General features: G+C 49.2%; 7 protein-coding genes and 1 non-coding gene; 5 read left to right on the top strand and 3 right to left on the bottom strand.

Annotated features, from left to right (window-relative positions):
- Nucleotides 1-1,732: 1,732 nt before the first annotated feature.
- FFUJ_05964 (related to DFG5 protein) lies at nt 1,733-4,006 on the top strand (the record flags this gene model as incomplete). XM_023579236.1 has 4 exons in its annotated part: nt 1,733-1,853; nt 1,944-2,048; nt 2,110-2,438; nt 2,576-4,006. The coding sequence occupies 4 exons, from the start codon at nt 1,733-1,735 to the stop codon at nt 4,004-4,006; spliced, it is 1,986 nt and encodes a 661-aa protein (XP_023432109.1).
- A 485-nt stretch (nt 4,007-4,491) lies between these two features.
- Nucleotides 4,492-5,418, bottom strand: FFUJ_05963 (uncharacterized protein; the record flags this gene model as incomplete). The annotated part of the gene is made up of 1 exon (XM_023579235.1): nt 4,492-5,418. One exon carries the CDS (start codon nt 5,416-5,418, stop codon nt 4,492-4,494), a length of 927 nt encoding a protein of 308 aa, XP_023432108.1.
- Nucleotides 5,419-5,735: 317 nt separating this feature from the next.
- On the top strand, nt 5,736-7,017 carry FFUJ_05962 (uncharacterized protein; the record flags this gene model as incomplete). XM_023579234.1 has 2 exons in its annotated part: nt 5,736-6,288; nt 6,338-7,017. The coding sequence occupies 2 exons, from the start codon at nt 5,736-5,738 to the stop codon at nt 7,015-7,017; spliced, it is 1,233 nt and encodes a 410-aa protein (XP_023432107.1).
- A 256-nt stretch (nt 7,018-7,273) lies between these two features.
- On the top strand, nt 7,274-7,365 carry tRNA. The gene has a single exon. It is a non-coding gene (tRNA).
- A 586-nt stretch (nt 7,366-7,951) lies between these two features.
- FFUJ_05961 (related to nucleotide diphosphatase) lies at nt 7,952-10,330 on the top strand (the record flags this gene model as incomplete). XM_023579233.1 has 2 exons in its annotated part: nt 7,952-9,797; nt 9,855-10,330. The coding sequence occupies 2 exons, from the start codon at nt 7,952-7,954 to the stop codon at nt 10,328-10,330; spliced, it is 2,322 nt and encodes a 773-aa protein (XP_023432106.1).
- A 1,235-nt stretch (nt 10,331-11,565) lies between these two features.
- FFUJ_05960 (related to DNA repair protein RAD16) lies at nt 11,566-15,371 on the top strand (the record flags this gene model as incomplete). XM_023579232.1 has 6 exons in its annotated part: nt 11,566-11,758; nt 11,827-11,883; nt 12,068-12,284; nt 12,340-13,261; nt 13,308-13,796; nt 13,845-15,371. The coding sequence occupies 6 exons, from the start codon at nt 11,566-11,568 to the stop codon at nt 15,369-15,371; spliced, it is 3,405 nt and encodes a 1,134-aa protein (XP_023432105.1).
- Nucleotides 15,372-15,964: 593 nt separating this feature from the next.
- Nucleotides 15,965-17,970, bottom strand: FFUJ_05959 (uncharacterized protein; the record flags this gene model as incomplete). XM_023579231.1 has 3 exons in its annotated part: nt 15,965-17,163; nt 17,221-17,606; nt 17,684-17,970. 3 exons carry the CDS (start codon nt 17,968-17,970, stop codon nt 15,965-15,967), a joined length of 1,872 nt encoding a protein of 623 aa, XP_023432104.1.
- A 642-nt stretch (nt 17,971-18,612) lies between these two features.
- Nucleotides 18,613-20,884, bottom strand: FFUJ_05958 (uncharacterized protein; the record flags this gene model as incomplete). XM_023579230.1 has 4 exons in its annotated part: nt 18,613-20,324; nt 20,381-20,482; nt 20,534-20,562; nt 20,703-20,884. 4 exons carry the CDS (start codon nt 20,882-20,884, stop codon nt 18,613-18,615), a joined length of 2,025 nt encoding a protein of 674 aa, XP_023432103.1.
- Between the last annotated feature and the right edge of the window lie 3,111 nt (nt 20,885-23,995).

The following is a 23,995-nucleotide window of genomic DNA, read 5'->3' as shown; positions in this document are numbered from 1 at the left end:
TTTTATTCAGTTCGCCACGGCTATGAACAAAGACGGAACCGCTGATCAGTATCAGAATCGACCATTTCCGGGGAACAAGTGTTTTAATGGTTGGTTCCACAAACACCAAGAATGCCTGTTTTCGAAAGTCTGGAACCTTAGTCACTTAGAAATAGTCAATATCAATGCTCCCATGGATTGACCTGATCTGCGATGGGTCCAAGGTTCGTCAGACTCGGCCGGTTTACGGAGAATCGACAAATAAACCCCTAAAACAAAAGAGAGATGGATCAATCGACTACCGACTTGACCACCCCTAGATGTTTTATGCAAGCTCTTCTATGGGGCCAAAAGTGCGTTGGATAGGCCATGCCAAAGTCCCATGCAGGTCATATCAACATGATGATGAAGTGGGATATCAAGGTGAACACGAGAATCTCGATTACAGATGTCAGCTGATGAGCAATGGCCGGCCAGGGATGGATGTTCTGTCATTTACTGAGCGTAATCAAGCGACGGGCTTGGCCCCAAATTCTTGTCTTATAACCTGGACTGTTGTATAAATTTACTGGGTCAACCACAAAACCCCTCATATCACACATATTCTTGGCTTGCCGTGCTACCGAGACTTGCTCTTCACATTGTGATATTCATTTTCAAGAGGCAACTCCGTACATACCATACCATTCATCAGATACAAACTGGACTTGGCCCGTTTGGGTTTGGCACATCACACCTGGATCCCTCACGCTAACTCGGCCGTATCGACGGAGCCTTAGAGCGTGCAGAGGGTGGAGTTGAGGGCGGCCGTTCCAGGTCCTCGCCTGCTCGTATTGGCAAATCTCTACGCATAAGAGGCTAGCTTGGACCTGGAGATGGCGGGTCAGAGGGGGATTATTCAGCTGTGAGCTGCTAACAATGATGCAGTTGGATGGCATGTATGTCCGAGGTGGCCGACACGAGTTGAATGAGTGAGTGGTATGCATTCATCTAACGATATTTCGAGGGGTGAAACATTCAAATGTTATCAAGAGCAGTTAGTCAGTGACATTTCCTCCTCGTATCTCCATGGCTATGCCCGGGCCATTTGAGGATTGGATGGGACTTTTTGAATGGCTCCCGCTTACGGAAAAAAGGTTACTTTTATGATTAATTGGAGGTGCTGTGCTCTGTACCTAGGCCGAAGATGCGCTTGAAATGCTACACGAGGGTAATTTACTGCCATTTGCTCAACCTCGTGTACAAGCATCCAATAAATGGCGAATATATCATATCATCCATCTCCCGATATTCCTCTGTCAGCACCCAATTGATCCGGTTGTCGCCTTTGATCAATTCTCGCACTGAATGCCCGACCTCCAACTTTTAAAGTTTCCATCCTTTGTGACCTTATAAACTGAGGTAAAAAAGTTAGTAGGTACCTTGTGCACCTAAACTGGCTTTAGCTCTACCTTAAGGTAATCCCGCTCCTAGGTAAGGTAATGCCTAACCCTGCTTCTTTGTCGAGGTTCCTTCCATTCTTAGGTTCCTAGCCACCCCGGGCTGCCATCCCAATCCCCGTACCTATCCAGGGCGTTCACTCACTCATTCATTCATTCGCAGGTAACCTCCGCCCACGCCTGTCTCTCTCTCTCTGTCTGTCTCTCTCCACTTCTCATCGTCATCCTTTCGCTCGTTTCTTTCTCTTTCTACCTTTGCATCCTCATGAAGCTCGACACGTATCATCCTTGTCGTCTTTGAGCTCATCGTCGACATGCGCTTCCCGTCAACATCGAGATCAGAGCCAAGGCTCGGTGCAGGCGGCATCATAGCTGCCCTGCTACTGACGCTCAATCGCTTTACCTTGGCCTACCAACTGGATCCTAATTCGACGAGTGAGTTACACCATGAAACAGTCGCCCAGCCGCTTGCTTGGTACTTTGTCCTCCCAATACCGCGCATTCTGACGTAGAAACTCAATTCAGGTTCGATTAAGTCGATTGCCAAATCAATCGCCAAGGATATGGTTGGCATGTATCATGGCGACGAACCCGGACAAACACCAGGTCTACTACCTGATCCTTATTACTGTACGAACGCACTCCCCAAGTCGACATTGCTCCATCTGTCGATACTAACACTTCCTGCCAGGGTGGTACGCTGGCGCCTTTATGGGAACACTCGTCGATTATTGGGCATACACTGGCGATTCTCAATATGTCGAAATCACCAAACAGGCACTTCTTTTCCAGGTCGGCGATCACGACGATTATATGCCTATTAACCAGACAAGAACCGAAGGAAACGATGATCAGGGATTCTGGGGACTTACTGTCATGTCGGCTGCCGAGTATAACTTCCCCCACCCTGCAGAAGACCAGCCACAATGGCTTGGACTTGCACAAGCCGTGTTCAATACCCAGGCAGCTCGTTGGGATACAGAGCATTGCAATGGCGGCTTGAGATGGCAAATCTTTCAGGTTAGTGATTCAATTATGTGTAGTTCGGACTTGCGCCATCATCACCTGTCAAATCTTCGTGGCGTCCTCCGGGTGCCTAGCGTCAAACCTTTATCATCAGTCGAAATTGATATCGATGGGCTAACAACCGAATGCAGTGGAATAGGGGTTACGACTACAAGAATTCGATTTCTCAGGCTTGTTTCTTTGCTCTAGGTGCCCGCCTTGCTCTCTTCACTGGCAATAGCAGTTATGCCGACTGGGCAGATAGAACATGGGACTGGATGGAAGCAGTCGAGTTTATTGACCCTAAGAGCTGGTACGTTTATGACGGTGCTCATATCGGCAACAACTGCACGAAACTCGTTCCCTATCAATTCTCTTACAACGCGGGCGGTATGATTCTTGGCGCCGCTGCCATGTACAACTTTACCGAAAGCCAGGTCTGGAAGGATCGCCTCGACAATCTTCTCGTGGGTGCCAAAGTCTTTTTCTCGGGGCCTGAAAAGAACATAATGACAGAGGTAGCCTGTGAACCCGTGAAACTCTGCAACCTCGACCAGAAGTCTTTCAAGGCATATCTGAGCCGCTGGCTTGCTGTCACCACACAATGGGCTCCCCATACTCGCGACACCATCATGCCCCTTTTGCGTGCTTCCGCTGTTGCAGCCACGGACAAGTGCACGGGGGGTGATAACAATCGAATGTGTAGTCTCTACTGGACCAAGGACAAGTTTGAGGGCGAGGTCACCATTGGTCAACAAATGGCCGCATTGGAAGTTACTCTTGCCTGCATGATCCAGGATCGACCCGCCCCGTTAACGAAGGACACCGGAGGAACAAGCAAAGCCAATCCTGGCGGTGGTGCCGAAGATGTTGGGCGAACGACCCCGGACTTGGATTATAAACCTTTGCCTGCCGGTGATAAGGCTGGTGCTGCCATTATTACAATTTTGATTCTCGCCGGCCTACTCGCTGGTATGTTCTGGATATTTTTTGACGAAACGTCAGACACTGGTCCCATCGATCAGTTTCGGAGTTTTGGATCCTCAGCCGCTGCTGCCGTTGCCGCTTTGGCTGCTGGTGGGGGCGCAGCCGCGGCATTTAGACATAAGGACAAGAAGGACATCAACGAAAAGAATGCTGCGGTCTTTGCGACATCAAGCAATGGCAGCTCCCAAGAAAACACTAACAGCCCTGTTGCAAACGATGTGCCTGCTGGCGTTACCAACCAAAGTCAGGGGCGACATCGTCGGGTGTCTAGTATGCCTTTGGGGTGGCCACAAAACCCAGCAATGAGAGGAAGCACTCTATATGACTCTGACGGGATTTATCCAGCGTCGGCCTCGGCGCGGCAATCTCGAGGGGACTGGGCAGTAGGAGGTATTGGCGAATCAAGCAGTGCTGCAGGAAGTTCGGCTGGTGGCAATAGAGGCTACACACATCAGGAGAAGGCGACAGGCGACACCACCCCAGGTACTGAGGAGCCTGGCCTACCACACGATATGAACAGTAAGAGCGCCACCCACATCGTTGAAGTGGGCGCGAGTCAACGTGAAGCTCCAGGAGCTATCGGAGTAGCACAGTGATCTTTTCCTGTGCTGGGTAATCATATTTTCTTAGTCAAATGGGCTGAGACTTACGACATTCTTGGTAATACACGCTCAACTAGGGTTTAACGGAAGCTTGTGGCATTTTGGGGGCGTTTTGACGGTGACGGCGCAGATCGGTTGACAGCCTGTGGGCAGGCTTTTGAGTATTATCTATATAACTTGGACTGGGGTACCATAAGAAAGAAGGCCTCCTAGCTACAACGGCAGAGTCGAGGTGTCGCACACAATTAAATACAAACTCACAGGTTTCTGTCCTTTCCGACAAGAGATATATGGCTCAGTAGAGCAAGAGTAGTACACATTTATTTCACGCAGAGTTTTGGATGGTGCTATAATTTCCCGTATTTGCTATCATTATCATTTCAACAACGATTTAATATCATCGACAAACACATTCTCACAGAGTCAGTCTCCTATGCCATCAAATCAGCCGCTCATAGATTTTCAGGTGCTCGTACCATTCAAGCTGCCTTGTGGTATGTTTCATGAAGCGCCTGTGTCTCACGTTCAAGGAACTCATCGAATGTGCTCAGCGGGATTTCCCATACTTCAACTTCTTCCTTGGTCGCAAGCTTGGCCATGTCTCTCATGACCAGTTGACCAGCTATGAAAGGGTTGGTGGCTTTCTGATCCATGATCTCCTCATCAGAAAGGTACTCTCCCTTCAGATCCCTCCCCACGGCTTTGGAGAGCTTCTGTAAGATGGCTTCCACTTCGATCCACTCATCGGCATACGTGATCTCCTTTCCGTGAAACTTGGCTGGGTGCAAAAATGCTTCGCCACCGAACTTGCCAATAGTGACTGTATCAGTCAAGGGTAGAACAGTGTTAGGAGTCATAGCAGTTGCAAAAACACCTTTGTCCACGAGGTCGGGATACATTCTGACAAAGGGTTCGACATAGTTGGCCATGAAAGCTCCTGGGCGCAAGATTGTCCAGTGCTTGAAGCCTGCATCGCGAGTCTGGTTTTCAATTGCATGCTTATTTCGCATGATTATATCGGTGAAGCTTCCTGGCTCCATGGCAGTCAGTTGGTCGGGATTGCCAGCGCTGAAGCCGCTTGAGAAGATGGCATGCTTGACGCCAGCTTCTTTGCCACTATTCAAGACGTTGGTTGCCCATCGCCTCTCCGCAGTGAGGTCTGTGAAGTCGGGCATAAGGACAAGAAAGAGGCCTGTACAGCCCTTCATGGCCTTTCCGAGAGCCGCTTTGTTGTCATAGTCTCCAGGAATAAGCTGGACCCCGATAGTCTCAAGAGCTTTGGCCTTATCAGAGTTAGGATCGCGGACAAGGGCGTGGACAGCGATGTCTTTGGATCGCAGGTAGCGAGCGACAGAGCCTCCCTGACAACCCGTTGCGCCCGAGACGAATATTTGAGGGGTAGACATTTCCAAGTTTTGTCAAACGATAGTGCGTGCAAATGCTATGTGAGGTCAACTATTCAATCTCTTTGAAGTACCACAGGCCCTCATTATATAGAAGATAGCCGCATACTGACTTGCGGGGAACTCTTCTATCCCATAGAGTACTCCATCCCGTCGCCGGAGATCCGCCATTCTCACGGAAACCGCTTGCACCGGGCGGAAGTCCGCCTTGATCCACTTTTCCCGTTAGATGCGTACAGCTTCCAACATCATAATCATTGGTATTACTAATTTCACTTCCGCGCATTGGTGAACCACTGCAGCTTTTCTTTTCTAATAATATGTCTCTTACCGCTCGAGAACGCCGCAACCCTCCAAGTCGGCGGAAGTCCTGTACTGCTTGCACCAAAGCGAAGCGGCGTTGCGACTTTGCTCTACCCGCGTGTCTCCGATGCTCTCAGAGACAGATATCTTGCCAGTATCCCACAAGGACGATACGAGGGCAGCTGAGCCCTCAGTCTGGGTCACCAGAGATAGTATCAACTTGTCTGTTGAGTAATGAACCGTCCCCTCAAGTTTCTAGCAGCTTTCCCATTACTGGGTCCATCATTGAGGATTTCAATACCATCATCTCAAGAATTGATGCAAGCTCTAGTGGTCTGGATACGTTTGATCTCCCGCTAGAAGGTGTGGCACTAGAACTTGGTCAACAGCCTTTGGCATTGACTGGCCCGTCAACGCAAGATTTTGGCAATGTTTCAGCACATATCTTGAATCGCCTTCAGTGGGCTGTTGATGAGATCAAAGAAGCTCCAAAGAAGATGGTTCTTGAGAATCAAACACCGTGGTGTCATCCACTACTCTATAAAGATGCCATGCCTCGGTCGATGCAGGGTAAAGATCAGCGCTCAACTGTCGTCTACGCCCACTAACATCAACGCAGATGCCCACTCCTCTTGTGCCTTATACCTGGCCAAAAACCGCATCAATTCGCCCATCATATTTCGTAGCATAGAATCTCGCGTCAACGACCTACTCTCAGCGCCGCCACCAATAACGCCCCTGGACTGTCTAGCTCATACCCAGGCTCTCATCCTTTACCAGATAATAAGGCTCTATGACGGCGATATAGGTGCTCGTACATCAGCAGAGCGAATCATTCCAGCCATAGAGGCTTCCGCGATGTCCTTGTTCTCGTATGCCCAATTTGACATCGAGGGTACACCTGGCACGCTTCCGCTATACCCTATAGCCCCAACAAAAGCCTTCTGGCAAGATTGGATTCTCCAGGAGTCACTACGCCGAACTCTCTTATTCTCGTTCTATCTTGTACAGACATATCGCATCATGTCCGGCAGCAAAATGCTCCAATGTGATGGAAGGCTTGGTCTATGCCACTCATGGACACTGTCTGCATATTTATGGAATGCTATGACCCCTTTGGGATTTGCTGAAGCATGGCGAGATAAGGACCACTATGTAGTGACAAATGCCATCTTTAATGGTGTCCTCGCCGAGGCAAAGGCAGATGATATAGATGTCTTTGGAAAGATTATGATTTCAAGCTTATTGGGACGAGATGAGGCTGAGGGTTGGTTTGCAAGCAAAGGTGGGAAATTATAGAAGGGCAATCAAGGTTCAGCAAAGCCTAGGCGTCGTATGATAACAATTACATGGGCAAGGCAAGTGTTAAGAAATGGCCTATAGACACAACTTCAAACATACAGTTTAGTTTCAGATCCCTTCACCGTGGCAATATCCATCCCATCATGATAACGAAGTGTTCCTCGCCGTCTTCGATAACCTACGTAGTTCTATGGAGTAGATTGGTTGCTGGAAGTGAACATGAAATGCATTATTATTTGTATCTACAACCAACAGCGGGTTTAGCTCAGTTGGGAGAGCGTCAGACTGAAGTCAAACTTCGGGATTCGATATCTGAAGGTCGTGTGTTCGATCCACACAAACCGCAAACCTTTTGTTTTGCCCATCTATCTTTGGGTCCATACATCACAGGCAGAGTAAGCCATCATTTTTAGTGTTTGGACTAAGATGCAGCTAGATGGAGCCCCGGGAATTCAGGGATGAAACTTGCCAATAAGGTGTCTGTCTAGTCTGTGAGGCTGTCAACATATATATGTATATATATGGCTGAGCATCGCTTTTGCCTGAGAATAAATAAGAAATATCTCCTGTTATTGATATGTCCTAAGGGTTATTAATAATTGAGACTTGGACGGAAAGGGCGAAACAGTCAGCTATTTATCTGATTCAAAGTAAAGTTCAAAGTTCCAAATGTCAAACAAAGGCTGGAGAACCCACCAATAAAACCATCAAATCAACATGATCGCACCATTGACATCGATTGTGGGTCGAAAACGGAGCCGGTAGAAGTTACCCCCGGTCTCATTCGCGGCATTGAACATGGCTTATCCCAAGGGTCTAACCATGTCTTACATCCCCTTAAATAGAAATTCCCTAATAAATGCGACAGCGGCGACGTAGCAGATGCGAGGACATTTCATGTTCCTGAGAGACATTTCGACGTCAAGTCATCATGTCCTTCCACAACTTAAATACGAAACCTTCTAGGGAGGATCGCGACAATGCCTCGTTCCTCTCTCCTATCGCATATGACGACGATGCTTCGTCTCTCCACTCCCGCAGCGATCAAGATACCGATACCGACGATGACGAACTTATCTCACGCGCGAGAAATAGTAGAGAATTGCGTGCTCACGATCGTATCGTCTTGATGGAAGAGGAAGATATCGACCGACTTGTTACCGATTCGCGACAAAAGAAAGAACGGGAGCGCCGTGGCTCAGGACTCGCAGTGCCTAGTATAGGCAGAATGTTTGGTCGTCGAGGAAGCAGTTCAGGAAGTCGTTCGATCAACAGCTCCGCCGAAAATCTTGTGCTTGAGAAGCGAAAGACTCGACGCCAGCGGAGACAGAAGAAGCGAGAGAAACTTGTGGAGCATGCTCAACATGGAGAGGACGGAGAGTTGATGTATGAGATGGAAGAAGGAGGTATGAAGGAAGGAAGTTCAACTGGTGAGAGTAGCGAGAGGGATGACAGTGACGAATTGGATCGACATCATCTAAATATGATTGCCGAAGCAAAGGCCCAGCGACGTCGTAGCTGGCGCTGGTGGGTCTTCATTCACTCCCTGATCGCCATAGGCTTCGCGATCCTGATTCTATTGGCCTGGAAGCTGTCCAAGAATCGCAGGAACAGATTCACCAAGGCAAACCAACCCCTGGTCAGCAACGGAACCGCTCTCTTCGCGCCCACATCCCTCATCATCAGCCTGGATGGTTTCCGCGCCGACTTCCTCCAACGTGGACTGACGCCTACCTTGAACTCGTTCGTTGCTGAGGGAGTGTCGCCGAAGTGGATGCATCCTTCTTTTCCATCAGTCACCTTTCCGAACCATTACACTCTTGCGACAGGCTTGTATCCCGAAAGCCATGGCATCGTCAGCAATACCTTCTGGGATCCTGATATGCAGTCGCAATTCTACTACACCCATCCTGGCCAGAGTCTTGACCCAAAGTGGTGGGGAGGAGAGCCTTTCTGGGTTACAGCGGAGAAACAAGGGGTTCGGAGTGCTGTCCATATGTGGCCCGGAAGCGAGGCACATGTTCTTCATACTGAACCAAGCTTGATGGATAAGTTCAATGGCAAAGAAACACTTGAGAACAAGGTCGCCAGAATCATGGAGTTTCTTGATATGCCCGGCTTTGAGGACAAGACAGTGGACATCGGCAACATGCGACCACAATTGATTGCCGCTTACGTTCCTCATGTCGATAGTGATGGTCACAAATTCGGTCCCAATTCCACCGAGATCCGCCAAACCATCAATAATGTGGACAGCATGCTGGGACAGGTCTTCCATGGTCTTGAGCAGCGCAACTTGACCGACATTGTCAATGTGATTGTCGTCTCCGATCACGGTATGGCAACCACAGATATCTCAAGACTAATCCAGCTCGAAGACCTCATCGATACTGACAAGATTGAACATATCGATGGCTGGCCGCTCTACGGTCTTCGTCCCAAGAATCCCGACGACCTGAAAGGACTCTATGATGAGCTCAAGGAGAAGTCAAAGTCGAACCCCAACTTTGAAGTCTATCTTCGTGATGTCGACATGCCCGAGCGATATCACTTCTCCAAGCATCACCGCATCGCCCCTTTGTGGGTTGTCCCCGAGACAGGATGGGCAATTGTGACCATAGACGAGTTCAATGTTGAAGAAGGAAAGAAGAAGAATCTCGTATATCATCCGCGGGGCCTTCATGGTTATGACCATGAGCATCCGCTTATGAGGGCCATTTTCATTGCCCGTGGCCCTGCGTTCCCCCACCCAGCGAACAGCCAGATCGAAGTTTTCCGTAAGTTGATTTCTGAGAGTATGCTTTTTCTTCTCACTTACTGATTTGGATGATCAGAAAACATTGAGGTGTACAACATGTTGTGCGACTCCGTTGGCTTGACGCCCAGCCCCAACAACGGAACTTTACGGCTTCCCCTGAAGCCTATCGGTGTGCACAAGCCCGAAGATACGCCCGAGGAACCTGCCGATCCTCCGTCCGCCCCCAAGAAGCCGGCTCGCCCAACTTTGCCGGAGAAGCCAAGTCATCCCGAGCGGCCAACTGTGCCTCAAAAGCCCACCCAGCCTGAACGACCTACGGTCCCAGTTGCCCCTACGCAGTCCGCCAAGGCGACAGTCTCACTCAAGAAACCTGTGAAACCATCAAAGTCGGCTGCCCCCTCTAAGGACAGCGGAGGTAAGGATGGGGATAGTGGCAGCGACAGCGATAGTGACAGTGGCGACGATGACGATGATAAAGACGAAGGGATTTGGGATTGGTTCACTCACAAAGTGGAGAAAGTCTGGCATAAAATCACTGGAGATGATGATTGAATTGTGAATGCCTAGGTACCTTAGACTAGGTAGGTAGTGGGTAGGTTGGAAATGTTGGAAATGTTGTGCGTAGGTATTTCTTGTATTTTGCGGCGTTCAAAGGGGCCATGATGGAGCACAAGGCGTTTGACATTACAATGGGCATGACGAGGCTTGTGATTCGTCCGAGCAATGTTGGTATAAATCTGATATCCCTTCCTTTTTCTCCTTTCAACCTTGCCTGTTTGAAAATGAGGCGGAATGCTGTGCTCACCTCGCACTGCTGCTGCCCTTTGTTTGTGTGACCTTGGTGCTCTTTGCACGAGTGCCACGTATAAGGACATTTGATCAAGAGGCGGTGTACACTGCAGGTAGGTAGGTGTTCATTCATATAGCCTATTCCCTTGAAAATGTACTTTTGCCTGGATCAAAGAGGTGGTGGGATTTGAGACACGGCCAAAGAACATTTGTTGCACTCCGCCTCAGTTTCCTGCATAGTACCTAAGATGGGTAGGTAGGTAGGTAGTTAGGTATAGTTATAATACCTAACCTTCGGAGTCATACCTTTACCCAAAGAATTGCCTTATGTGAGGCTCCTTATGTTACAATGTATAGAGATCTCTATCTGAAATGGAAATAACTGCAGTAGGCTACCTAACTCAGCCTAGGCGGCGCTAAGGTAGGCTCTGATCATGATCAATGATTTTATGCAAGGGATCCAACCCATTTCAAGGTGGGGGGGGGGCACTGCCTGTCATCCATGATTGCCCCTCCCCCACTACAATAGGTACAATGGCTGTTGCTGCCTGCATTAGCTCCTCAGGTCCTCCTCCACTTTCAACTCCAGTGAATAGCTTAACGCGTGACGCGGCGAGCTCCTTCCCATACTCCCGGTATAATCGTCCCTGAAGGAGCTCCACCTCAAAATTAAATGTGAACCTTACAATATCAACCAACAACCAACTTCAGCCGCTTGCAACTCTCATTCGTGCACCTGCGAAGAGTAACGTTCTTTAACACCGCTCATCTTGCGATAATTGGTACTACAAGATTGCGATAGGGATCCTGATAGGCCGGCCACCACTACCCTGCCGCCGCCTCAAGCAATCCGGAGGTCTTGCTGCGTACCCTGGGAAGATTCATGGGTGGCCCCTTGCCTCCGGTGGCCTGTCGCTGTCGCTGACCGAGAGGGTCTTGAATGCTGTCGTTGCGCCTGTGCGCTGTCTCATTCGCCTTTCTCAAGGCTGCAGCACAAGATGGCTGCCACAACCTCCATGAGTGTCGAGGAGATCCACGAGGAGCTGACAGTGCAAAAGGTTGTCTTGGAGTCCCTTTCCGAGGCAACGTATGATGGGGCTGAGGATATGAGACAAGAGGCTCACTCGGAGATCGTTCGCCTCAAGAAGCTTCTTCAAACCTTGAAATTGAAGAAAGAGCCTGGTACTACTAGTATGTTCCACCCCTCAGCATAAACCTAGCGGCATTGTTTCTCGTTGTCTAACACATATCACTTGCAGCTGGTGAATCTCATCACCACGTTCCCAAAGATCGTTTCCTTGGATCATCAACTCTAGGTACGAGCTTCTTGAAAAGTACTCTACACATTTCATATGTGGTTTCTACTTTAGTGCCCATGCCATATTTTTAGCACTCAAGTTCTTCTGGCTGGATCATCCAACTTCATATGTTGCCTTCCAATCCCTGATTTGATCACTCAATAGGCCTACAGCCAAGAGCATCAAGCTGACCTTTCTCCAGGGGATGGTGAGCCTGAAGCATCAAAAGCCATGCAATCTCCATCACGTCACGGTGTCTGGCGTTTACCTGATCGAAAGAGGGGTGCCGACTCAGCTCGCCTCTCCTTCCATGACAATCATGCGAAGGCACGCCGCATTTCCCCCGAAGATAATACCTTCTCGACTGCCATGGCCTACAGCAATGATTATGACCATATTGACTTCATAGACCTTACTGGGTAAAGCTGCTTCGTACCATTATTGTATCCTTCACTGCTGACGGAAGAACACCAGGGACGATGATGACATAGGGTCCGACTTCATCGCTGAACAACTTAAGGCCGAAGAGAGACAAAAGCAGGAATGGGCAGACCAACAGCTTGCGAGACAACTTTCGAGTCAAAGCTCTTCCAATCAGCCTTCAGGCTCACAATCTTCTCAAAATAACGCCTTTACACGCCTCATGAACAGCCAGCCAGCTCTTTCTACCCCGCTTGATGACGCAGATGACGACCTCTTTCGGATCCCTGGCGCTTATGATGCGCGCTGGGATGATTCTTCAGGTGCTGGGCCAGCTTTCAACATACCCCAAAGGCGAATGGCCCCTCAGTACATACCTGTGGCAACTTCATCGAACCACAATGCCATCAAGGATGACCCGGATCTTATCTTCGCAGGATCTGTTACTCGCCAACCACCAACTCCTTCTGGCCGTCCAATCCTGGCTTCCGGCATGAACTACCCAGACCTGAGTAGGCGTCATCCTGGTGCGTCTCCTGCCGGCTTCTGGCCTAACAATTACAACTCACCCGGTTCTTCACCACATTTATCAGAACTCGCCAATTTGACCAGATGGAGTAACGGACTTGACTTCGTGAGCGGGCTAGATGCCGATGGCGAGTCAATAAACCCCCGTGCGATGAATGTGGCGAGAGAAGCGGTCAATTTCCATACGCCTCAGCTAGACCAAGGAGAACTTGATGCTCTCCTGAAAAATATCTCTGCTGATATGGATCTTCCCAAGGCAGGTCTAGGCGAGGCACCAGAAGGGTTGAAGAGACCTCTGTATCCCCACCAGGACATTGCTCTAGCCTGGATGAAGAAAATGGAATCAGGGACAAACAAAGGTGGTATTCTTGCTGATGACATGGGGCTTGGGAAGACGATCTCAACACTTTCGCTCCTCTTGGACCGACGGGCATCCACAAGGCCAAAGGTGCGTATCTCCGATTGACAAACAAGTTAGTGTACTAAGATGTCAGACAAACCTCATCGTCGCCCCTGTGGCTCTCCTACGTCAATGGGAAGAAGAAATTGCTACCAAGACCAAACCAACACACCGGCTCTCGGTATATGTTCATCACGGCAAAAAGGCCTCGATTGACGAGTTGCTTAGATACGACGTGGTGCTGACAACATATGGAACGGTGGCACAGGAACTCAAGCGATTTGAAAAGATCGTGGAGGATCATAACGAAAGGGGAGGAAACATCAACTGGAACGACACGACCATCAGTTCCAAACTGTCACTTCTGCACCCAGTCAAGGCCCAATTTTACCGTGTCATTCTTGATGAGGCACAATGCATTAAGAACAAGGACACAAAGGGTGCCAAAGCTTGCACCCAACTGAAATCGATCCACCGATGGTGTCTAACAGGAACACCCATGATGAATGGAATCATAGAACTGTACTCTCTTGTCAAGTTCCTGAGGATCAAACCGTACTCGAAGTGGGAAGAGTTCCGACAGGTATGCCAATCAGTCTTCAATTCCAGTTTGTCGCTAATGCTCAGTCAGGGATTTGGTGTTCTATTTGGCCGCAATGGAGACCCGAAACACGTGGCCATGGATAAGTTACAAGCACTTCTCAAAGCCATCATGCTCCGGCGTAAGAAAAGCTCAAAACTCAACGGCAAGCCCATCCTTGTGCTCCCTGAGAAGACGGAAGAAATCATCTATGCCGAATTATCACCTGAGGAGCGCGATTTCTATTCGCAGCTTGAAAAACATGCCAGGGTCCAGTTCAGCAAATATCTTCGTGAGGGGACAGTCAGTAAGAACTACTCCAATATTCTCGTTCTTTTACTTCGCTTGCGACAGGCTTGTTGCCATCCACATCTCAATCTGGATGTCGACGAGGTCGCCTCTTCGTCTATTTCGGATGAAGATAAAAAACAGCTGGTCAAAGAATTGGATCAAGCTATAGTGGAAAGGATCAAGGAGGTCGAGGCGTTCGAATGTCCTATCTGCTATGATGCCGTTCAATGCCCTAGCTTTTTTATTCCCTGCGGCCACGATAGCTGCAGCGAATGCCTTGTTAAGATTGTAGAGAGCGCTTCGGCGGTTAATTTGCAGGAAGGAAATGAAAGCAGCCGGGCTAAGTGCCCCGTCTGTCGCGGCCAATTCGACCCTGTCAAGTGTTTTTCCTACGAAACCTTTCGGGAAGTGCACATGCCAGAAACCATCAAGAAAGAATCCAATTTTGAACCAGCCGCCGATGTATCTGGCTCGGGTGACGACTCAGAGACAGAGTCAGAGTCAGACTACGAGTCAGATGATGAGGTGGACAAAAATGGCAATCTCAAAGGTTTCATCGTTAACGACGAATTTCCGGATGAGGACGAAAAGGTATCGGTCAAGAAACAGAGCAAAGGAAAGGGAAAACGGAAGAACAAGGGTAAGGGAAAGTCATTGGATGTCAAGCCTGCCATGCTTAAGACCCTGCGCAAGGAGGCTTACAAGAACCGCGAGGCGTTCAAAAAGTACATGCGATATCTACGCAAGACTTGGGAACCTGCTGCCAAGGTCACGGAATGCATGAATCTCATAAAGAAGATTGAGGAAACCGGCGAGAAGACCATCATCTTTTCTCAGTGGACCCTGCTATTGGATCTGCTACAGGTCGCCATGTCACATGAGAAGATGGCTAAGCCAGAGAGATACGATGGTTCAATGTCAGCAACTCTTCGCAACATTGCAGCTCAGAACTTCCGTGAGCGAAGGGATACCAAGGTTATGCTGGTTTCCCTCCGAGCTGGAAATGCAGGCCTGAACCTTACCGCTGCGTCTCGAGTAATAATTATGGATCCTTTCTGGAATCCCTACATCGAGATGCAGGCCGTCGATCGAGCGTATCGAATTGGGCAACAACAGGAGGTGAAGGTGTATCGAATTTTGACCAAGGAGACTGTCGAAGACCGAATCGTTGAATTGCAAAACAAGAAAAAGGAGATGGTGGAGGCTGCACTGGACGAGACTGCAGGCAGCAAGATTGGTCGTCTCAGCATCAACGACCTTAAGAATCTTTTCGGATTCAACCGCTAATAGATGTATGTCAACCAACAGATCAGATCGTCTGCTACGATATCAATTATCGCATTATACAGTATCATGGGATACGACTTGCTTTTTTAGACGTGGACGAGTTATGACAGTTACAGGGCTGAGTGAGGCCTCAATATCGTGGGAGCCGAACGACCACCTCGCGGCGTTAATTCGATTGAGAAATTTTCTCGGTGCGACTATGTAAGCAACGAGATATGGATAATGATTCCACCAAGGGACATTTTGGAGTATGAGCTCAAGGATCATGCTTCGCAGATGTTCGTTCAGTGTTGATTGCAGGCAGCGTGCATGTTGCACAAGGGTGAACAATCCATAGATGAACCATGTCAACGTTAAGGAAATGATTTCAGTACATATCACATTGTTTCCAGTTGGAGGGTAAGAATGGGCGTGATCGTATTGTGTACATGGTGTGAACCAGAATGCACAAAGACAACTCGTTGCTTCGTAAATAGATGCGTCCAGTCTATATACTACACCACAGCTGATGTAAAGCTCTTGAGCACCATCAAAAGCTGAGTATATCCTGTCCACCTTACTCTCCTACCCTCTCAGCCGGAAGCGACCAAGTCTCAGAGGTTTAATTTGGAAACCTCGGTATCTATGATGTCCTGAACATGTATTTTGGTGGCGTCGTCCGACCACGTCCATTCCTGGGACACCAGTTGCCCGTCAACGATAGACGTGCTCTTTAGATGGAGGGTCGGCTCTTGCGTGACTGTGAAGACCATCCGACAATCCTCGTTCTTGGCGTTGAGAATGGCATTGCCCTGTATGCCTTTGGACCATGGCGAGGGGAGAATAGCGAGGTAGTGCTCGACGAGAAGGCGTGTGGTAGCAGTGCCGAGGTAATCAGCCAGTGCATTTGCGTCTGGATATCCTTCCCGATATGGTGCACATGCAGCCGAAAGAGGTGAGTTCGGGGGGGTGATTACATAGTAATAAGTCGCTGTAACGGGCATGAGGAATGTCCGGCCGCGGACGGTGAAGCTGACATTGGGAAGAATGGTTAGCTTGATGTTGAACTCAATGGGCTGAAGCATATTCCGAATCATGATCTGCGACGATGCAAGTTGGTTGGGTCCCTGATTCGCGGGATCTGAGTCGTTGAGAGAAATAGGGGTTGTGTTGAGGACGAAACGTGACGGGAAGCCAGCGCGCTGAAGAGACTGAACGAGGACACCAATGTGCTTGGTGACGACCTGGACGTTGTGGAGGTGCATGAGGCGAGCGATTATAGGACGTAGAAGAGCATGTGTTTGCTGGCCTCTCGATCGTGGGATATGAGGCGGAATAGGGCGAGTTCTGGTGAGCTCGTTCTGTCGATGAGCGTAGCTAAGGAGGGTATGCAGCGCAAGGGATATCGTCTCAGCGATTTGGTTATCAGGAAGAGCGTCATCCGAAGAAGCCTGAGGGCCAAGCGGCACCAGCTCTAAGATGACCCTTGATTTGGATGCTGGATCTATATCGCAGATGAGGCGGGAATCGTATGGCTTGACATCGTATGCTGCAAGGGTGCGAGCTTCGCGTGTCAGTTCATGCCATAGCTCTTGTGAGAAGATGGTGTTTCGGGCTTCAAGAACACGCTCTTCCAAGGGAGCGTCAGCAGCCGTCTCAGCTGGTAAAGCAGAGCGACCGGTAACTTGACCGTCTCTTTCATATGTCACAACAACTCGCTCAGATACTCCTCCCAGCCGGCCGCAATCAAGCTGAACAGCCCCGTCGTTGCCTCGCCTCATGGGTGCTAGACTGTTCCTGTACTCGGGTGCAGCTATTGGTCATGTTAGCACGCTCGTGCGCTGTCAAACTCATCAAAAGCGAGGCGTACCTTCGGAGAAACCAAATCGAACACCAAGTGTATGCCTTTCTTGGGGCACTCTGGATATTGACCACCCGGATTTCTGGACCGCTGTGATCTCCTCCCAGTATTTGCCCTCAACCGTGACTTCTTTTTCCAAGAATGCACTGGCAGCTTCGGCAGCATCCCGTGCTTTGTTCGTCTGTGTGAGTGCCAGACCCAATGCTATGTTCTCCTGTTCTTGTACTTTGGCTGGAGTCACGGGTGGGTTATCAAGCCTGTCAGTGCCCAGTGTACCGATGCCAACCATGTCGCGTAGGCCTTGTGATAGAGTGACACCAGCCTGTGTAGGGTTCTGTTTCGAGATGAGGAGGGAGAGGAAGTCGAGGGTAAGAAGAGCTGTATTCCCTGCGGCGCTGAGGAAAGATATTAGTTTATGATCATGCTGTAGGATGTATCGACCAATTCTCTGGACCGATGCGGGCTTCCATACTCAAGATTCTTTAGCATCTCCATGCGCACTTCCTGGAGGTCTCTCGGCGCATCCGCGTCGTCGTCGTCGTCTTGGTCTACATCGGTCATGTCAACATCCCTATCCAGCGCATCCCCATACTCCGCTTCCTCCTGGGCAAGCTCTTCTCTTAGCTTGGCCTCGTTTATAGCTCTGAAGCCTCCAGGTTGCGCGTTGGCGCGAGCAATGAACTCTGCAATGTTCTGAGGTTTGCGATCGGCGACGGGAGATGGTCGTATAGACAACGGTTGGTCGTCGCCATGGGCCATGATGAGTAGATTTCAGGTGCCTTTCTTCGTTCCGTATCGTGTGTGTGTGTAATCAATAACGTTTGGGCATATTAAAAGGTGTCCAATTGCTATTCTTTGTTCTAGTTGCGTTGGTGATGGTGATGTTTGCCTGTGAAAGATTCGGACTTCTCTACTTTGGCTCCCGTTTGAGGACCCCTACACCCATGACCGCGGGGCCAACAGCTTGAGTGGGTCCTCCAAATAGAACAACTACAACTTCACAACTGCCTTACTTAACCTGGAGCGAAACAATGATGGATCTCGATACCATAGATATTTCAATGCTGATATAGATATCTGTCATGTTTTGATAACGAGGATAGTATGAGATAGTTTTACGTATTCACCGAATGTCTCTATCACTTTGATCACTATATCTCATGACTTGCACCAATCTACGTTAGCTGAGCCGTACTACTTCACTTCGTATAAAATGCTACCTAGGGGCAGAATTGGTTATAGAGCTCAAAAATCTCGAATTACAAGGTATAGTTCATCTGCTCTTTCTCTATATAATTCTTGTCTTGTCGTAGAAGTCGGAAAACTCCTCCCACCCATAGTAACAACCTAAAATAAACTCCTTTCGCCGATGTAATGCTGTGCTCGTAACTTCGATATTGTCTACTCGTTTTTTATGCTGCTTGAGCTACTCCACGCATCCGTATCATCTGTTCGGCGATGCCCTTCTCGTTGCAACATTCTCCATCTTCTCAGCTTCGACTGGGGATTGTCACCTGCCATCGTAGGCATCAGATCGTCCTCAAGAATTGGGACTTCACCCAACGGGTCGAGTTGATCGATGATGTCAGAAATCTCAGTTGGCGGAATCGACTTGAAGACTGCCTGGACATCGTTATGCGGTGACAGAGATGTGAACTGCCACTTGGATCGCTTGCCAGAAGCACGTCTGGACTGCATCCAAAGACGGCGCCGCTCCACAAAGCTAATGAGCAGGAGAGTTGGCATGTTGAGAGTTCGAATAAGGGCCACATTGACAATGTGGAAGATTCGAGCGGTGGTGACAAGCTTCAGGGGTAGGAGCACCATCAGAGCCAAAATGTTGAAGGGAGGGGGGTAGGCAAAGATAGAATCACTCTTGACGCCCTCAAAAGTCAAAACAGCGCGTCGGAACTGAATCTCGGCCGTTTCGTCGGCCACAATCTTGGAGAATGTGTTCGTGAGCATGGCAATGAGAATGGTCAGAAAGAGCGTGTTGCCCAGGAACGCAAAGGCAATCATCAACGCGGGACCAAGGATGATATGGAAGCGCACCGACTCCTCAATACCCTCACCATCTAGACCGAACCAAATCCAGAGCATCCATTTGCCCACAACGTACCAGCTGAACTCCTCATCACCATCGTTGCTAGCACTAACAAGCCACTGCAGAGCGAGCAGAAAGCCGGTAAAGCACCATGTGGCAAGGAACGTCAGTACAGTAAAGTCCTTCATCATGGCGTGAACAGAGATAAAGACAAGGTTGTTCGGCAGTAGGTTGAAAGCAACCCGGGTCAACATGACAGGTGCTGCAATACAAAGAATCGGTAGTCCATAGCCAGAATGAAGCTGATCGAGGAGAAAGTCGTAGATGCGGAGAATGAAATAGGCGCCAAAGATGGAAGCAAAAGTGATGTCAAGAAATGCCCATAGATTCTGTGCGTGAACTGCCCAGCCATGCTCGATAATAGCAGCCATCTTTTCGAGAAGCCAACCGAAGGTGTAAATACAAAAGGCGAACTCCCACATATTGACCTCAGAATGGCGAGAAATCATGGTCATGACGTAGAGCACCAGTAAGATGATAAAGTGAACGAGTTCGATGAGATTTCGGTTGCGAGGAACAATAAGACGGTGGTGGTTGAGGAGAGGTGCTGTCCGGGGGTCATAAAGAGAGATAGGTCGTCGTTTATAGTGATCCGGAAGGAAATCCATAAATGAAAGGGGCGTGTAAATGATTTGACCGTTATGAACTGCATCGACAGCTCGTTGACAGGCTGCAGAGCTGATGAAGAACTTGCTTTCCGAGACAATTGCCAACTCGAGAGCTGTGACCTTTCTCTCAGAGCCAGAAGCATCGCCAGATCCAGGCCATTGGGGTCGGTTAGCTGGACGTTCCATGTGACTAGGGGCTCCTTGAAATGGGTCGAAGCCCTCAACGAGGATATGTGAGAGCAGCAAAAGACCCTGCGGTCCTGGATTGTCCTCGTGGAAGCGGCGCAGGACCCGACTGGCGAGCAGCTCACATAGGATTGCACGCGCCTGGTTGACGCTCTGATGAACCTCCTTAGACTGCTCTCTTAGGAAGGATACACGGTTCGCTAACAAGCAATAAACTGACAGGGAGGAGTCAGAGAAGACTCCCAGGTGAGATTCTGCGCTTCAAACTCACCGACTGAGATATCATCTGGGCTATAAAGCCTTTCGACCAGAGGCCTCACAACTAGAGCGTTCATCTTGGGATCTCTGAAGTGCTCCATAGTATAAGGATCATCTGATGTATATTAGAATCCATATTTTATATACGACTTAGGATGAGACTTACCAATACTCGCAAGAACTAAACGCCGGACTCTACACTCAAGGAGAGTTAGCACGCTGACTCCTCATGATGGGTGTATTATGATTCTCGGCGAGCTTATTACAATGGCTCACTAGGAGCATGCAGTTCTGAGCTGCAGGCAGGGATTGATCAAGGATAAGGGCGAGTTTACCGGTGAATGTTCATATACACAGGAAGCTCAGTAGTCGTCAAGTTGAGCGTCGATCTGTTGCCATCATCGAGAATTCCTTTGGCTTCGGCATCTTCGGCCACAGTGAGAAAGCCCTCATCTTCATCGTCCTCGACAGGTTTGAGCCAAGCATTTGACTGCTCAATACTTCTGCGTACCACCATCGTGAGCAGAGCAGATACTGTAGGATTTGCACTGTTAAAAAATCAGCTCGAGGGTCTATGATATGAAATCCGAGACAAGTTCGACGTTGAAGAGGAAAAACAAATAAAGTTACGAGGCAAAAAGGTGAGGCTCTCGCTTTAGGTATGTATTCAAGTGAAGCCCCCGTCTCCAATGTAATTTGGGGGTCATTATGCCCCTGAACTGCCATTCCGAAATCACGGCGACCAATCAGCACCTGCCAGCCCCGCCACGACAGGTACGCGTCTCTAGTAGGCGAGATATTAATTGGATTGCTGTAATTGACTACGTGGATAAGCGAGTCGTGCTAGTCATTACGAGTTCGAGGGGACTTTTAACTATAATTATGCCGTGATTTCCGTCATTTCGGGAGCTGTCAGTACCAAACTGAAGAGATATCATTCTGCAGTTCGTTCAGCCCTTACGGGCTGCATACTATGTAATTGCATGAGAGAAGCCAATGCTCATTGGAAGTTGTCCGCTGATACCCCTGAATCCCTTTCCCCTTCAGAGAAGTCCAGTTGCAGATCTGCAACGCTAAATCCAGGGTTCAGGGAACAGGAATTCGATTTCTGCAACGTGCCACCTTCAGAAGTGATATCGATAACTGAACGATTAACGATCGAAGAATCTGCCTTTTGAGAATTTCGATCAAACGGCAGAACGACTTTCGAACTGCCGAAATAGAGCAATCCCCGTCATTTTATTCATGTCACTATCAACAGCCGTCATCTAACTTAGCTCAACGAGGCTTGACTTGTCAAAGCGGAATCTACCATGGTCAAATTACATTCATGTCGCATTCAGAGGTTGGCAGGTGGAATGGTCTAGGCCAAGTGCAAGCAACAAAAAGCCCCTTGAGACGTCTCTACACCCTCCTAGCTCTGCAAACTCCCCTCGCCATACGGAGTACGAGTATCATGTTTGATTCATATTAGACCTTCCTCGGAAGCGGGAGTTCAATTGCTTCGGGTGATACTCATATAGTTTGACTTTTCTGTCGCCGGCTCCTCGGGTTTCGACCAAGAAAGCCGTGTTTCCGCTGCTGGTCCCGAGGCTCGGCAATGTTTGTTCTTGATCATCTTGATCATTGTGGGCGCTTGCCTGACATGGATTCTGACCCCAGAGGAAACTTCCGACCTCTTTGAGCTGTGTTCCGTTCGGTGACGGACATGCCACTCGTCTGTTCATACACGAACATCTCAGCTAGGCAGATAGTTTAAAGGATTGAAGGATTGGGTTACACTGGGCTATGGTGACAGCTCGTGGGGCCTGCGAGTGCGTTCACAGTCCCAAACTGATCCTGAATTTGCCGGGATTCTGAAAGTCTCGTAGTGTAGCCTGAAAAGATAGGTAGTTACTGTGCATAGGTATTCAACAAGGTATATTCCTTAAACAGTCACGTCCACCCCCTCACCAGTGACACCTGACCATTGCCAGGTCTCGGCTACGAACGAGCTTGAATATGGGGTAACCTAGCAGCAGCCTAGTGAATGCTTGGCTCCCAAATGGTGGCGTCTGTATGTATGAACACAAGTTTAGGCGCCAAGAGAAACCCAGAGTGGCAGTGCATGAATGAAATCAAGCCTGGGAGAGTGCAGACAGAAATACGGAAACATAAGTTATTGGTTCTTTACGAAATACTGCACTCCGTAGGTTACCTAAGGGCAAGCCCAGTGACACATGCCACGCGACCTGTAACAAACCTACATTCACCTCGGCTGGTTTAGGTCAGCGGAACGTAACACAGCTGATTGACTAGCATCAGAGAGGAGACTCGTCGTCCACAGCCAATGTCAACTCGGCGATTGATCCCATCTGCAAGGCACTCCCTGAGCCCGTTTCTCTGCCCAGCATTGAAGAGTCCGGGGGAGCAGCGGAGGGAGATCCGGCCAGCGGGGTCCCGGCGGTGGATCTGATATGCGTCTTGATGAATCTGGAATTAAAGAAATGATTGAAGTTTTCGTGGCTTTTTTGGTGATACATGCATTTCTTGTCAAACATGATTGTGTTCGAGGCACGTGTGTCGCCAGCAACCCAACGAGCTCCTTGATAGGGCCCGGTGCCTCCCGGTGAGGCAGACCGCTGTGTAAGTGCCCAGAGTGTTGGGGGAAATGGCTCAAAAACATGACAGCTTTCCCTTATTTTGGAACATATTGACTTTTTTGGGGTTGCATGGGTGTCTATGGCCCCCCTGGGTCAGAAGGTCTTTGAGCTGGAGACATACCATCTTTAGTCCTCCATAGGGCGAAAATGATTTAAGTGTGGCGTTTATAGTGCTAAAAGCAGTGTAAGGCACAGCATCCTGTCGCTGATCCTAGCAGTAAGGTACCTTATTACTGTAGAAGTACATGTACCGATCTGTTCTATGCGATGAACCGGTTACGTTGGTTGTTGGAGGTCAATCTTGGCTTTGCAATGCGTTCGCGGCACGGCCATATTGGACTCTGTTTGTTCTTCTCCTTCTCCCTCGGTTACGGAAAGGTGCATCGATTTTCCTTTTGCACGTCGGTAGTCGGCATAACAATAACAAAGTGCTTACAGCTGCTGACCATGCGTATTCGCCGGATGGTACGGGCGAGAGGGTCGGCTACTGGCTGTTAAGAGACAATATGTCGAGTGAGGGATAGACTGAGAATGGGGCAGCCTCAACGTAACGGCCAAGCCAGCAACAGACCTTCGAGATCCGGTGATTCAACAAGGATCTGGGGAGCACTGAGCGTTGGCTTCAGGATCTGCCACCTGTAGCATTGATGACGCTGGACCAATGGTTGCGCCGAAGAAGCCGAGAGCTCTGATGGTGATGACGACCATTTTTTGCCATTCACGTCTTGTCTGTCATTCACTGGGCTCTCTTGAATTTCTTCTCTACCTATGGTCGTTCGTGTCGCAGACCTGCAAGCACAATTTCGAAGACTCCATTTGTGACGCAATCAAGACGTCCCACCCTCTGTTTCCCCAGCAGACTTAGCGCCTTGGAGCTTCCCTGAAGCTATCCATGCTAAGCCTGAAGGGGTATACTGCTCTGGGCCCCATCTGTATCTTTTTGTACTTGCCTATATTTTCCGAAATTGCTGCAAGACTTTGATTTA

Source organism: Fusarium fujikuroi, chromosome FFUJ_chr06 (assembly GCF_900079805.1).
Source record: "Fusarium fujikuroi IMI 58289 draft genome, chromosome FFUJ_chr06".
Classification (NCBI taxonomy): Eukaryota; Fungi; Ascomycota; class Sordariomycetes; order Hypocreales; family Nectriaceae; genus Fusarium; species Fusarium fujikuroi.
This window is presented reverse-complemented; position numbering and strand designations above follow the sequence as displayed.